Source organism: Choloepus didactylus, chromosome 13, assembly GCF_015220235.1.
Source record: "Choloepus didactylus isolate mChoDid1 chromosome 13, mChoDid1.pri, whole genome shotgun sequence".
In the NCBI taxonomy this organism is placed as follows: Eukaryota; Metazoa; Chordata; class Mammalia; order Pilosa; family Megalonychidae; genus Choloepus; species Choloepus didactylus.
Genome location: NC_051319.1, coordinates 75221376 through 75236800, shown reverse-complemented (window position 1 = coordinate 75236800; position 15425 = coordinate 75221376). Strand labels below are relative to the sequence as shown.

Below are 15425 nucleotides of genomic sequence, written 5' to 3'. Positions count from 1 at the left end.
CTCCCTGATGATCCTAGAGTTTTAAAGCTACTGCAATAGTCTAATCCTTCAGTTCAGTCCTGCCACAGTTTGTCTCTGCCACTGACCCACAAGTCTTTGGTATTGGCGTATGGCTCCTGAGACTTGCAAGTGGGCCCCTCTTCCAGGCTGTGCACCCCGGGTCCTCTGTTGAGGGATGACTGTGCTATGTCACAGGTGAGTGCCGTCCCCCCAGGGCAGTTCTGGGCTGCTGGGCTGTGTTGGGAGGCTCCCAGTCTGCTCAAATGATGGCTGAATGGGGCTCTGTTAATTCACACTGCTCCCCCTTCCCAGCTCTGGGACATTCAGCTGAGGTTGCAGGGAAGGCTAATGTCCACGCCCAGTTTTGTGGTGTGTGCCTGTTATTTGAAGCACTTCCGTCACACAGGGTTGTCTGGGGCAGCTCTGGGCTATGGGGCTGGCGATGGGCAGGAGTGTTTCCTGTCCACCAGGATGGTGGCTGTGAGCGGACACCCCCCTTTTCTTGGGAAGTTGTGTTGTTTAGTGAATTTTCTCAGCCACTGGATTATTGCCTTTTGTCTCAGAGCTCTCTTAGTTCTGCTCTTGACTTGACGTGCCCAAATTTCAATTCTTTGAAGCTTTCTGTATTGAGCTTCTTAGAGTAATTGTTTTAGAAAAAGCAAAAAGGATTTAAAAAAAAAAAAAAAAAAAAAAACGGCCCTCCTCAGAGATCTAATGGGTTATTGAAATGCTAATAGACAAAGCAACCAGGGCCATTAAGGAAAGGTGCCCAGGGCAGAGAGATCAGCCTTGCTTCGGGATTTGCATATGCGCCTCAAGGCCTGATCTCCGCCCTTCCCCTTTCTGTGTTCACCAGAACTCCAAAAATCCTCTGCTTTTATTTTGGAGTTTTTCGTGTTGTTTTTTTTCTATGCCTGTCTCCTCTCTGCTGGGCTGGCTGCTCTCAGAGTCTCTGGTGTCTGGCCTCAGTCTATCTATGGTTGGAGTTTGAATCAGTAGAATGAGTTTCCGATAAGAGCAGCCACTGCAATTCTCCCTTCTCCTTCCTGGAGCTGACAGCCCCTCCTCCCCCGGGACTGAGCCTGGCAGGGAGGGGCGCGGGTCCCCTGGCCGCAAAAACTTACAGATTTCGCTGATCTCAGCAGTTCCACGTTTTCATGAGTGTTGTATGAAGTATGCCCAAAGACAGATTGCTCTGTGGTGTCCAGTCCACGCAGTTCCTGGCTTTTTACCTACTTTCCTGGAGGAATAACTAAAACATACAGCTCACCAGTCTGCCATCTTGCCCCGCCTCTCCCTTTCAGTTTTTAATGTTCTCTTGTGGGAAGGTTTTAACTACTGATTCAATTTCTTTAATAGACATAGGGCTGTTGTAGTTTCCTAGGGCTGCTGTAGCAAAATACCACAAACCAGGTGGCTTAAAGCAACAGAAATTTATTTTCTCACAGTTCTGGAAGCTAGAAGTTCTAAAATCAGTACCAAAATTACGGTGCTGGCCAGACCATATTCCCTTTGAAGGCTCTAGGAAAGAATCTTTCCTTGCCTAGTTTAGCTTTTGTTGGTTGTAGGTACTCTTTGGTATTCCTTGGCTTGTGGTAGCATCATTCTAGTCTCAACTTCTGTCATCACATGGCCTTCTCCCTGTGTATTTGTGTCTCTATTTCCCTCTTATTGGGCACCAGTCATTGGTTTAGGGCCCACCCTAATACAATATAATCTCCTCTCAACTTGATTGCACCTGCAAAGACCCAGTTTCCAAATAGATCAGGTTCTGGTAGACATGAATTTTGTGAGACTTTATCCAACCTAGTACAAGAACTATTCAGGTTGTATTTTTCTTGAGTGAGCCTGGGTTTTGGTAGTTTGTGTCTTTTTAAGAAATTCGGCTATTTCATTCTAAGTTGTTGAATTTATTGGCAAGAAGTTGTTGATAGTATTCACTTATTTTTCTTCTAATGTGTTCAAATCTTTAGTGATGTAACCTTGCTCATTCCTGATATCGGTAATTTGTGTCTTCTTTTTTTTCTGATTAGTCTGCATAGAAGTTTTTCAGTCTTATTGATCTTCTCAAAGAATTGGCTTTTATTGATTTTCCTAAATTGTTTTTATGTTTTCTATTTCATTGACTTCTGCTCTGATCTTTATTGTTTTCTTTCCCCTACTTTGGGTTTAATTTGCTCTTCTTTTTTTACTTTATTAAGGTGAAGCTGATGTCAATGATGTTAGGCTTTTTTTCTTTTCTAATATAGAGATTTAAACATATAAATTTCCCACAGATTTTGATATACTGTGTTTTCATTTTTTGTAGTTCAAAGTACTTTCTCCTTGCCCTCTTTGCTTCTTCTTTGATCCTTGAGTTGTTTAGAAATGTGTTATTTCATTTCCAAATTTTTTGAGGTTTTCCAGAGATGTTTCTGTTATTCATTTAGGGTTTTATTCATTTGTACTCAGAGAACATAACTTTGTGTGACTTGAATCCTTTTACATTTTTTGAGACTTGTTTTATGGCCCAGAATATGGTTTATCTTATTAAATATTTCGTTCACACTTGTAAATAATGTGTATTTTGCTGTTGTTGGGTGGAGTGGTCTATAAATATCCATTGGATCAGTTTGTTTGGCTACGTAGTTCAGTCTCTATATTCTTGCTGATTTTTAGCCTAACAATTATTTAGGGAGGGATATTGAATTCTTTGGCTTTATTATGGATTTGTCTATTTATCCTTGTAGTTCTATCAGTTTTTTCTTCATGGATTTTGAAGCTCTGTGATAAGGTGCATACATGCTTAGGATCGTTATGTCCTTTTGATGAATTGACCTATTTTTCATTATGAATTTACTTTCTTTATCCCTGATAATATTTTTTGCTTGGTAATCTACTTTGATATTAATATAGTCACCGTAAATTTCTTCTGATTAATGTTAACATGGCATATCTTTTTTTCCTTTTCCTTTTTTTTATATTCCCAAGCATTTTTCAAATGCAATTTTATTGAGATATATTCCCATACCATGCAGTTATCCAAAGTGTACAGTCAGTTGATCACAATGTCATCATATAGATGTGCATTCATTTCCATAATCAATTTTTGAACTTTTTTGTTACTCCAAAAAGTAAAAATAAGAATAAAAAAATAGAAGTAAAAAAGAACACCCAAAATGTCTCATATCCCTCCTCCCTCCCAATTATTCATTTACTTTTTGCCCCCGTTTTTCTACACATCTACATCATTTATCCATACACTGTATCAAGGGAGTGTCAGCCACAAGGTATTCACAATCACATGGTCACACCATGTAAGCTATATAGTTATACAATCATCTTCAATAATCTAGGATACTGGGTTACAGTTTGACAGTTTCAGGTATTTCCTTCTAGCTATTCTAATATGCTAAAAAGTAAAAAGGGATATTTATATAATGCATAAGAATAACCTCAGAATGATCTTTCGACTCCATTTGAAATCTCTCAGCCACTGAAACTATTTTGTTTCATTTCTCCTCCCCATTTTGGTCCAGAACGCCAGGTCTGGGCTCATCCCTGGGAGTCATGTCCCATGTTGCCAGGGAGATTAACACCCCTGGGAGGCATGTCCCACGTAGCGGGGGAGGGCAGTGAGTTTATCTGCATAGTTGGCTTAGAGAGAGGCCCACATCTGAGTGACAAAATAGGTTCTCTGGGGGGTGACTCTTAGGTACAATTATAAACAGGCTTAGCCTCTCCTTTGCAGTAACAAGCTTCATAAGGGCAAGCCCCAAGATTAAGGGCTCAGCCTACTAAACTGGAAGTCCCCAGTGCTTGCAGGAATATCAGGAATTCCCCAGGTGGGGAAATTTAGTATTACCACATTTTCCCCCAGTCCCTCAAGGGGGTTTGCAAATACTTTTTATTCTTTGCCCAGACTACTTTAGGATGTATCGGGGCTTCATGCTAACCTGTTCAAACCAACCAGATCTCACCCCCTATTCAAGGTTCCATGTAATTATGGTGTTTGAATAAACTGACCATACAAGTTAAATTAATGTGCTACAGAAAATACAGATTTTGCACCAAATAAACATCTCTTCCTTTGGTCTTACATAGAAGTTGAAGTTTTAAAACACAGTCAATATCATCCTTTACCCTTTAGTCTGATTTACCTTATTCCCAACCAAGTCCATTTAGTTCATATCTTTAACTGAAGTCTGATCTCGTTTTTCAGCTTTTTAAAAAATTGTTGTATGGGGTAATGCTGACATTCATAGCTGCCGAACTCTGACTCTGAGTCTCAGGTGTCACACAGATACCCAAAGTTACAGGGACTGATTAGGTTATACACAAACAGCTCAGCATCTCAGAATTTAGAAATAATCGTTACAATTCATGAATTGATGTGACTGCTGTAAGAGCTTACAATCTAGGAATCTTCACAATAAGCCTCCCCCTGATAACCTGTGTTCTCTGATTGAGTTCTCCGAGTTTGCACATTATGGTTAGTCCATAAATGAAGTGTTATAATGTTTCTCTTTTTGATTCTGGCTTATTTCATTCAACATTCTGACTTCAAGGCCCATTCACATAGTTGCATACCTCACCACTTCATTCCTTCTTGCCGCCACTTAGTATTCCACTGTATGTATACACCACAGTTCACTATTCCATTTATCAGTCGTTGTGCCTTTAGGCCACCTTGTGAACACTTCTGCCATAAACACCGATGTGCAAATGTTCATTTGTGTCCCTGCTCTCAGTTCTTCCAATAACAGGGTTGCAGGACCGTATGGCAAGCCCATGCTTAGCTTCCTGTGGAACCACCACACTGCCTTCCAGATGGGCTGCACTGTTCTACTCCCCCACCAATAGGGTATAGGTACATACCTCTCTCCACATTTTCTCCATCACCTGTATCCCTCTGTTAAATTTTTAAACAGTTTTATTCACACACTATACAGTCCGTCCTAAATAAACAATCAATGATTCCTGGTATAATCACATAGTTATGCATTCACCACCACAATCTGTATAAGAACATTTCCATTTCTTCTGCAAAGAAAGAGGAAGAGGAGAAAAAAATGTAAAATAAAAAAATTAAAGATAGAAGGAAAATAAAAATAAAATAAAATAAAATACAATAAAAAGGTCAGACAACAACACAAAAAATCCCATACCACTTCCTTATATCCCCCTCTTATAGACATTTAGTTTTCATATGTTGCCATTGTTAAAATTTATGGAAGCATCTTACAATCTTACTGTTAATTATAGACTTTAGTTTGCATTGATTGCATGTTTTTCCCATATACCATCCAATTTTCAATACTTTTCAATGTTGACATTCAATTTTTCTCCCTTGTGTAAAAACTTTATTTTTGTGTACTTAATCACTGTCATTGACCACTCTAGGTTTTGCTAAGTTATACATTCCCCATCTTTATCTATCTTTCCTTCTGATGTCATACATGTCCCTAGCCTTCCTTTTTCAACTGTACTCACAATCATCTTTGTCCAGAGGACTTAGAATATTCTGCTACCATCACATGGTAATGTGCTATCCATTTCTGAATCTGTACAATCAATCCTGTTGAACCTTCTTTACTCCTTCAGTATCAAATGCCTGGTCTCTAACCTCTATCTCCTGATAACCTGTGTTCTCAACTTTAACTCTCAGCATTCACTTATCAATGTTAGTTCATATTAGTGGGACCATACAGTATTTGTCCTTTTGTTTCTGGCTAATTTCAGTCAACGTAATGTCTACTGTCTACCATTTTGTCTTTTGGATCTTAATATGTCATGTTTCATTTTATTTTTCTTTTCCCCTCTCTCTTTTTACCCTTACAGATAGTCTTCATTTCTACACTCTTCTCCCAACTTCTCTCTCCTGTCTTTTCCTATCTGCCTGCTGTACTCCCTTTTGTATTTCTTATAGAGCAGGTATCTTGTTCACAAACTCTCTCAGTGTCTCTTTGTCTGAAAATATTTTAAACTGTCCCTCATTTTTGAAGGACAGCTTTGCTGGATATAGAATTCTTGGTTGGTTGTTTTTCTCTTTCAGTATCTTAAATATATCATACCACTGCCTTCTCACCTCTGTGGTTTCTACTGAGAAATCAGAATATAGTCTTATTGCACTTCCAATGTATGTGGTGGATTGCTTTTCTCTTGCTGCTTTCAGAATTCTCTCTTTGTCTTTGATGTTTGATAATTTGATTATTATGTGGCTTGGAGTAGGTCTATTCAGATCTGTTCTGTTTGGGGTATGCTGTGCTTCTTGGATCTACAATTTTATGTCTTTCATAAGAGATGGGAAATTTTCTGTGATTATTTCCTCCATTATTCTTTCTGTCCCCTTTCCCTTTTTTTCTCCTTCTGGAACACCCATGACCAGTATGTTCATGTGCTCCATGGTGTCCTTCAATTCCTATTTTAATCTATTTGTGTTTTTATTTTGAAAGTCCATTTAGTAAGCAGCTTTGTCAGGATTCGTAAGATCACCCCCAGGTTTGATGATCTGCTAGGAGGAGTCACAGGATTCAAAATACAGTTGCAGTCATAGATTTGACTTATTATAGCAAAAGGTACCAGAAAACTCAACAGAGGAAACAGGTGCATGGAGAGAAGTCCTGAGTAAACCAGGTGCAAACTTCCAGGAGTCCTCTCCCAGTGGTCCCACATAATTCCTCCAGCATTGTGTTGTGACAACACGTGTGAAATGTTCTCTACCAGGAATGTTCATTAGAGACTCAGTGCCTGTGGTTTTTCTTGGAAACTGGTCGTGTAGACACCCTCTGTTTAGCACATACAAAGATTCCAGACTCCAAGGAGGAGAGCAAATGTACAGCATAAACCACTATTTTTGTGCAAATAATTTAGGCCCAGTGAGCCATTTTTATCAGTGAGTGGTGGGGACTGTATTCGTTTTTAGGGATGCTGTAAATAGTACCACAAACTTGGTACCTTAAAACAACAGAAATGTACTCTCGCACGGTTCTGGATTCTAGAAGTTTGAAATCAAGGTGTTGGCGGGGCCATTCTCTTTCTGAAACCTGCAGGGAAGAATCTTTCTACCTCTTCCTGGCTTCTGTTGGTTTGCCGGCAGTCCTTTGCGTTCCTTGGCTTGTGGCTATAGCACTCCAAAATCCCTGCCTCTGTCTTCACATGACCTTCTCCACCTGTGTCTGTATGTCTGTGTGTCCAAATTTCATTTTCTTACAAGGACACCAGTCATAATGGATTACTGTCTACCCTAATCCAGTTTGCTCTCATCTGAAGTAATCACGTCTTTAAAGGCCCAAATAAAGTCACAGTCACAAGACTGGAGGTTAGAACTTGAACATATAGTTCAACTCAGATGAGGCACTCTTTCAGAATCCATATTCCCAGGTGCCAGCCAAGGGCCAATATTGAACTTTTTTTCTGGGATGCAGTTATCTGAAAACAGTTTGATCCTTTCAGGTTTTTCTTTTAAGATTTGATAGTCAGGATAAGAACAGCGCTCAGTCCAGGTTAATAGTTGCTTGCTACTGATGCAATACCCTTTTGTATAGTGTAACTAATATCTTGTGAATCATCTTCTGGCCTCTACCTGGGTTCTCTCTTCTGCCCCGTAGCGTGGCTTCTCTCTCAAGACAGTAACCAGGCAATCTTAGGGCCTACCTCACCCATTTCCCATCTTTAAAGAATCATAATCCTTTGTTGACTGATATGCCTTATCTTGAAAACTGTTATTCATGTGTTTTGTCTGTTGTTTTGTTTCAGCTAGGAGGGTGAATCTGGTCTCTTCCTTTACCGTAGTCAGAAATAGAAGTGTCACTAGTTTAATTTTGAATTATTAGCAAAGTGTAGTTTTTAAAGATAAATGTTATATAGAGAAGTATTTGAATGTCAAAGGAGTTTTCACCTGTTTTCCAATATGTTATGCTGACTTTGAAAACTATGAATAACAACAATTAGAAATGCATTTTCAAAAGGGACAAATATTAGGAATGCTATAATGTATAATACATTTAGCCTCCATTATTTAAATGTGGTTTAGTTCCAATCCTTTGGAGTTTCCTACATACTCAGGAAATGAAGGAGCTGGGTAAAATCTCAGGTCATTTTTCTTTTTAAAAAAGTAAACTTTTGAGAGAAGTTGATTTTGAAGAAACTACAGCATTAGTGTTACTAAGTTTGATATTTAAGTACTAGAAATTCTGAAGTCTCATCTCTGAAAATGAGATGAGATTCTCTTATCTGGGGGATCTCTTTTCCTTTCTCAGCTCTAAAATTATAGATAATATCTTTTTTAAATCAGTGAAGTTCCTGTATAGAATGCTTTCATAAAAGTTGCATTAGGAATTAATTTTGAGTTTAAAATTGTTTTTTGGCTATTTCATAGTGGTAAAAGATATGGAGTTTGGAGCCAGTTGGACTGTGTTCAGGTCTTGTCTCCACCACTTGCTGTGACATTGAGCAAGTTACTTAACTTCTCTAAGCCTTTGTTTCCCCATTGAAACATTATTTTATGGGATTAAAAATAGTGTCTATCTCTTAGGATTGTGGTGAAAATTAAGTAAGAATATCTGTGAAGTACATTGCCTTCCACATAGCAAACAGTCAGTAAATGGTAGCTGTTGTCCTTATAAAACTCATTATTTAATGATTTGATGTGTTTGTTCTAAAATTTAGTTTGAGTTCATGCTGTTTTATCTCCTCTGAATGCAGGAAGTTTTATTTATAAGAGTGGATGTTAAACTATTTAGTCGGTTTGAAAACAAATGAGACTTTTTTATGCCCATGCATAAAAAATGGGTTCTGATATGATTAATTTATTTTCACAAAAAGTCTGAGAATGATAATGACATTTGAGGTTAACTAGAGTCATAGTAGTTGAACAACTTTTTTCATTTATACTGTCCCTTCCTGGGCTATCTTCTTATTCTCCACTGTTTCTGAGGAGGTTACATCTGCTCCCATGGTTCAGTTGGCAAATGAATCTCACTTATTTAGCTGCCTGCTTGGTACATCCATTTGGGTGTACAGTAGGCACTTCAAGCTCAGTATTTCCCAAACCGAATTCATTATCTTTTCCTTCAGTCTTGTTCTTCCTCAGGTGGTGGTCACCATCTCAGTTTATGGCATCACCATATACCCCCTTGTTGAAGCCAGAAAATTAAAAGGCATCCTTCATTCTTTTTTTCCCCTGTTCCCCCTGCAACAAATTGTTTCCCAGGTCCTTTTAACTGCTAAACATCTCTGAATGTTTCCCTTCCTTCTAACTGCTAAACATCTCTGAAATCTTTCCACTTTTCTTTCTCCCTTCTGTTGTCAGTGCCATCTCTCACCTGGCCAACCACTCTAGCCCTCTAACTGGTTTCTCCTACACCTGCCTTGCTGTCTTCCAGTTCCTTGTCCACAGTATAACCACAGTGCCTGTTAGCCATGCCTCTCACTGAAAAAATCATTTGATGGCTTCACTTTGCTTTTAGGATAAAGTCTAAAAACCCTAACATGATCTTCATGACCCTGTGTGATAAGGTCCCTGCAAATTTCTCTAGCTCCATCTGCATCCACCCTCCTTTTCCATTTCTGCTTCTTCCTTTCTGACCTCATTTCAGTTCCTCAAAATATCCATGCTCTTTCTTGCCTCTTGCTGTCCACTCTTTGCCTATCTAACCCTATTGGTATTTCAGATCTCATCTTAAATCTCACTTCTTTTCGTCTTAAACCTCCCTGACCATACACCCCCCTCCCTTCTTCCTCCCATAATCCCCCTGCCTAGATTATGTCCCTTATTCCCACCTAGCATTCTTTGTTTCTCATTCTCAATACTCATCATACTTAGTTACAGATCAGCGTCAACTCCCCAAGATTACACACACCATTAAGGATTAAGGATTGCATCTTTTTTTGTCACTGTTTAGCAGTTAGAAGAAAGGGAAACATTCAGAGATGTTTAGCAGTTAAAAAGGAGCTGGGGAATGATTTGTTCAGGGAAGGAATTTAGGTGTTTAGAAAACTTGAATTGTAGCTTTTATTACTTGTGCTAATTTTGCTGTCACCTTTTTTATCTTCCCTTATTCCTTACTGCTGTTATTCTTTTTTTTTTTTTTTGACAGTGTTCTTATTTTAGGATTAAAGAGAAAAAGCTGCCATTTATTAGTTCTCTCTGGTAGGCATTGTATTGGTTGCTTTAAGTAAATTATTTCATTTGGTTTTTACTATCAATGTATTCCTATTGATAACATTTGTTATTCCTATTTTACCACTGGGGTGACAATTTCTGGATAGATAACTTGCCTTGAGATAAAGTGGCTTAAGAGCAGCAGGTGTGGCTTTAGACAAAGGTCTTTCTGACTCTAGAGGCTGTAATTTTTTTTTTCTGTTTATACTACCTTGTCCAATTTATTTCCATATTAAATAATACCTATTATAAAAATTTCTATAATTTTCTATAGCATAAGATTTTGTTTTTAGGATTTGAAATACTTTTTATTCATTAATTAGGAATATTCCATTGACCCTGGTACTTTTATAGTGCTTTACTCATGTGGCACAGAGTATAGACTCTACTTGATAATAAAGGTGAAATTTGCACTAGAATAGATTATAAATCCAGGGCAGAAATTGCAACAAAGAATCAAAAGAATTAGTTTTTAGAGCCATTGATCTGTAGCATTAGATTCTAAAAAGTGACTGATTCTCTTCATCATGTTTTCAGGGACTATTTTTGCATATGGACAAACGGGAACAGGCAAAACTTTTACCATGGAAGGTGTTCGAGCTGTTCCTGAACTTAGAGGAATCATTCCAAATTCATTTGCTCATATATTTGGTCATATTGCAAAAGCAGAAGGTGACACAAGGTAAAAAAGAATTCTATTTTTTTTCTCCTATTAAGTCTAAGCCCAGGAAGGGCATATAGGTATATATTTTCTAAACACATTTAAAAACTGTCCTTTGTAAATATTTCACTGTTTTTTATGTGTTGTAAATGATGTTTTATTTATAGATTTTTGGTTCGAGTGTCTTATTTGGAAATCTATAATGAAGAAGTTCGTGACCTTTTGGGCAAGGATCAGACACAGAGGTTAGAGGTAAGGAAAAATGAAATTTGAGTACTTTCCAAAGCAATAGAATATTTTCTAAATTAAACTCCTTTTTGTACAAAAGTTACTTTTAATATTTTAATTATTTTTTTGAATAGGTAATATTATCACATGGTTCAGAAATCAAAATGTTATAAAAAATTATGCATTAAAAAATCTTGTTCTCACCCTATCTTCCCCATTTCTCCCCAACCTAAGATAACCACTTTCAGTATTCTACAGTGTTCCTTTATGTAAATACAAGCAAATACAAACTTTTTGCACCAAAGATAACATACTATATACATTGATCTGCACCTTTTTTGAAAATTGAAATCATTATTGAGATAATGATAGATTCACATGCAGTTGTAAGAACCAAGAGAGAGGTTCCATGTACCCTTTACATGGTTTTCCTCAATGTTAACATTTTACAAAACTATAATACAGTATCTCAGCCAGGATATTGACACTGATACAATCTGCAGATCTTATTCAGATATCCTCAGTTTTACTTAGGCTCATTTGTATTCTATACTTTTTTATCACGTGTATAGGTTCCTGTATCCAATGCCACAGTTAAAGGTGCTGAAAATTCCATCACCACAGAATCCTTCATATTGTCCTTTTATAACAACATCCACCTCTTTCCTGACCATCAGCACCCCCTGTCCCTAGCCCCTGGCAACCCCTAATCTGTTTTCCATTTCTAAAATTTTGTTATTTCAAAAATGTTTTACAAATAGAATCATACAATATATAACCTTTTTGGATTTGCTTTTTTCACTCAGCATAATTCCCTGGAGATTCATCCAAGTTGTTGCATATATCAGTGATTTCTTTTTATTGCTGAGTGGTTTTCCATTGTACATGTGTACTATAATTTGTTTAACCCTTCAGGGTTGTCTAATGCTTAATGGAACTCTATTCATTAGCAGTCACTCCCAATCCTTCCCTCCCTTCAGCCCCTAGAAACAACTAATCTATCTGTCTCTATGAATTTGCCTACTCTGGGCATTTCATATGAGTGGAATTATACAGTATGTGGCCTTTTGTGTCTGACTTCTTTCATTTAGTGTAAAATTTTCAAATTTCATCCATGTATCAGTACTTCATTCATTTTTATTGCTGAATAATATTCCAGCATGTGCATATATGCTACATTTGTTTATCCATTCCTTAGCTGATAGAATTTGGGTTGTTTGTCCTTTCTGGGTATTATGAACAATGGTGCTATGAACATTCATGTACTAATTTTTGCTGGACATGTTTTCAGTTCTCTTGGGTATATATCCAAGAGTGGAATTGCTGGATCATATGATAACTCTATGTTTAACTTTTTGAGGAACTGCCAGTCTGTTCTCCGAAGTGGCTATATTGTGTTACATTCCCACCAGCCATGTAGGAGTGTTCCATTTTTTCCACATCCTCTCCAGTGTATTAGGTTTGAAGTGGTCTCTCACTGTGTTTTTTTTTATTTGCATTTTCCTGATGGTAATGATTGGAGCATCTTTTCATGTACCTATTAGCCATTTGTGTATCTTATTTGGAGAGATGTCTGCTCAGATCCTTTGTAATTTTTCATTGGGTTTTCTTTTTATTTTTGAGTTGTCAGAGTTTTCTAGACCTAGTTTTAATGCATCTTTTGTGTTTCCATGCCTTCTGTTCTCATTAGCTTGTCTATTCTTGGTGTTTCCAAAGTGTATTTTTTGTTGTTGTATTTATATTTTTATGTTTGTGTTTTGTATGTGAATCGACATCTCTCTCAGCAGGTTGTAAACTCCTTGATTGCAGACACAGTGCCTTATTCTTTTTTTTTATATTAACCTTCCAAATAGCTCCTGGACTGTGTCTTACATGTTTTAGATGTTCCTTTCAAAGGCTTTTGAATTGAACTGGAAATAAGAGTAGATTATTTAATAAATTCAGTCCTTTTATTCACTTTTTGATGCAACCTGTCCATCAGTGGTGGTTGCTATGTGACTGTTCGTATTGTAGCTCCCTGGAGTTTCCAACTGAAGAAGTACTCGTTGGCAGAGAGATATATGTAGAGAGACATGTTAAGATTTGTATATTCCTAAGTGGCCTCCTATATGAGTTATTTTCTGTGGGTTCCACCCACCACAACTGATGAACTGAAAAACAAGTAAGTGGTTGGTGGATTAACTAGGCAGGTATGTTTGGATGTTGTCTTTCTTCATAGCAGTTTGTTCACCTTGGAACACACTACATATAGTTGTCCAAATGAGAAGAAACTTATCATTAGTCAACACCTGGAATTTAGAGTATTTGCTCTTTGTCATTTTTGCTTCTGGGCTCCTTTTTCAAACTTTTGTTTGTCTTCTTTATGAATTCTTTCTGCTTATGGAATGGCTGTCACCTTTGGCAGTCATCAGGCCTCTACCTCAGTTTTACTTTATTCTCTTGGTAATGAAGAGAAGGTGTATATACTGTATTATCTGTATTTAGAAAAATACATCCTAAATTCATCCTTCAAATATGGTGAAAGTTCTAATAAGATAACTCATGGAAAGGACATTTTTTTTTAACACGGATGCTATAGATCTCAGTATTTCATTTACTCAACTGCTTGAAATTGTCTAGTGGCTTTGAATTGCTATTAAGAAAAAGACCAAAGGTTATGTATAATCTTGCTTCTATCTACCTCTATCACCAAATAGCCCACCAATTTCCCTGTTTCCTGCTCTCTCCAGCCACTCTATTTTGTTTTTTCATGTTTTAAGCGCCTAGTTTGTTTCCACCTCAGGATCATTGCCTATACTCGTCTCTCCTTCTCTGGCTCAGTCTGACTGCATTTCATTTGTTCCTCAAGGCTTAGCTTAAGCATCATCTCAGGAAACATGCCCTGTTCCCTTGACTAGCTTAGGTTTCTCTCTATATGTTTTCATACTGTCTTGTAATTCTTCTTAATGGCATTATTATAATTAAAATAAAATAATTCTTGAGTGTAATTATTTGCTTGTATTATCTCCCTACAGATTGTCAACTCCACAAGAGAACAGACTTTGTCTATCTCATTCATCACTGTATTCCCACTGTCCAGCAGAGTGTCCAACACACTGTAGATGCTCAATAAATAACTGTGGAAGAATTATTGATATAAGTGTAAAGTCTTATGATCTATTTTATTATCTTTTTTTAGGTTAAAGAAAGACCTGATGTGGGAGTTTATATCAAAGATTTATCAGCTTATGTGGTAAATAATGCTGATGATATGGATAGAATTATGACACTAGGGCACAAAAATCGTAAGTATAATGTGTAGTTATGGTCAAACATTTATGTGTTGAGTAGGCTGGTTTAGAAGCAAAGCTGGTATGACAATTCACCACTTAGAGTCTGGGTTTTTAGATGTCTTGAAAATTATCCGCCTTTGGTTCTTTACTGTGTAGAGAGCATATGTCAATTAAAGGCATCACAGATTATTTTTTGTTCTGACAAAATTTCATTTCTTATGTTTCAGTTTGCTAAAACTGCCGAAATGCAATATACCAGAAATTGTTTGGCTTTTACAATGGGGATTTATTAAATGGGATTTATTATAGTTCTTAGGCTGTGAAAATTTCCCAGTTAATGCATCAACAGGATGATACCTGGACTCTGAAGACAGGCTGCTGGCATCATGGGAAGGCACATGGCTGGTACCTGCTGGTCCTTCGCTCCCGGGCTTCATTGTTTTCAGCTTCTGGTTCCAGTGGCTTCCTCTGTGGGTCCTCTTTTAGCTCCCCTAGGGCTTTTCTCTGTAAACACACTTGGCTTTTTCTGTCTTTTATCCTCTTGTAAAGGACTCCAGTAAAAGAATTAAGACCCACCTTAAATGGAGTTGGATCACCTCTCAATTGAAATAACCTAACCATAAGGTCCCACCTACAACAGGTCTTCACCCACAGGAATGAACTAAAAGAACATGACCTTTTCTGGGGTACATAACAGCTTCAAACCATCACACTTAACTAACAGTGATAACCCTCAGAAACACTCATATAGCTTGTCCCTTTTTAGCTATAATAATAAGTAGTATTTATTAAGCACTTTGCTATGTGGCATGCACTTGCACTAAGGACTTTATAAGAATGATCTCTTTTAATCTTCACAATAGACTATGACAGCATTAAATTCCTATTTTATGGATGGAGAAACAGAGGCTTGGTTTAAGTAACTTGTCCGAGTTATGTCATTTCTAAGTGGCAGAATGGGATTTGAACTTAGGCCATTAATATGCATTACCAAGTACCTTTCTGCCTCATTTTTGTTGACAAGTAAGGCAAAACAGAATTAAATAAAATGACATTCTTTTCAGTAATTGTTTCAAGTTTTTCTTAAAGAATACAAAACTTCAGCAGTATTTAAGACACA

The 15425-nt window shown here is 37.3% G+C and overlaps 1 protein-coding gene across 4 annotated transcripts in view; it reads left to right on the top strand.

Annotated features, from left to right (window-relative positions):
* The window catches only part of KIF3A (kinesin family member 3A), a 93206-nt gene that overhangs the window by 28250 nt on the left and 49531 nt on the right, over window positions 1-15425 (top strand). For all 4 annotated transcript variants that reach the window (XR_005211388.1, XR_005211387.1, XM_037801520.1 and 1 more), the window contains exons 2-4: window positions 10682-10826; window positions 10973-11057; window positions 14212-14317. Coding sequence is in view for 2 of the 4 variants with exons in the window: in XM_037801520.1 (XP_037657448.1) it covers window positions 10682-10826; window positions 10973-11057; window positions 14212-14317 (336 nt within the window). In the remaining 2 variants the exon portion in view is untranslated. The remainder of the gene's footprint in view (window positions 1-10681; window positions 10827-10972; window positions 11058-14211; window positions 14318-15425) is intronic.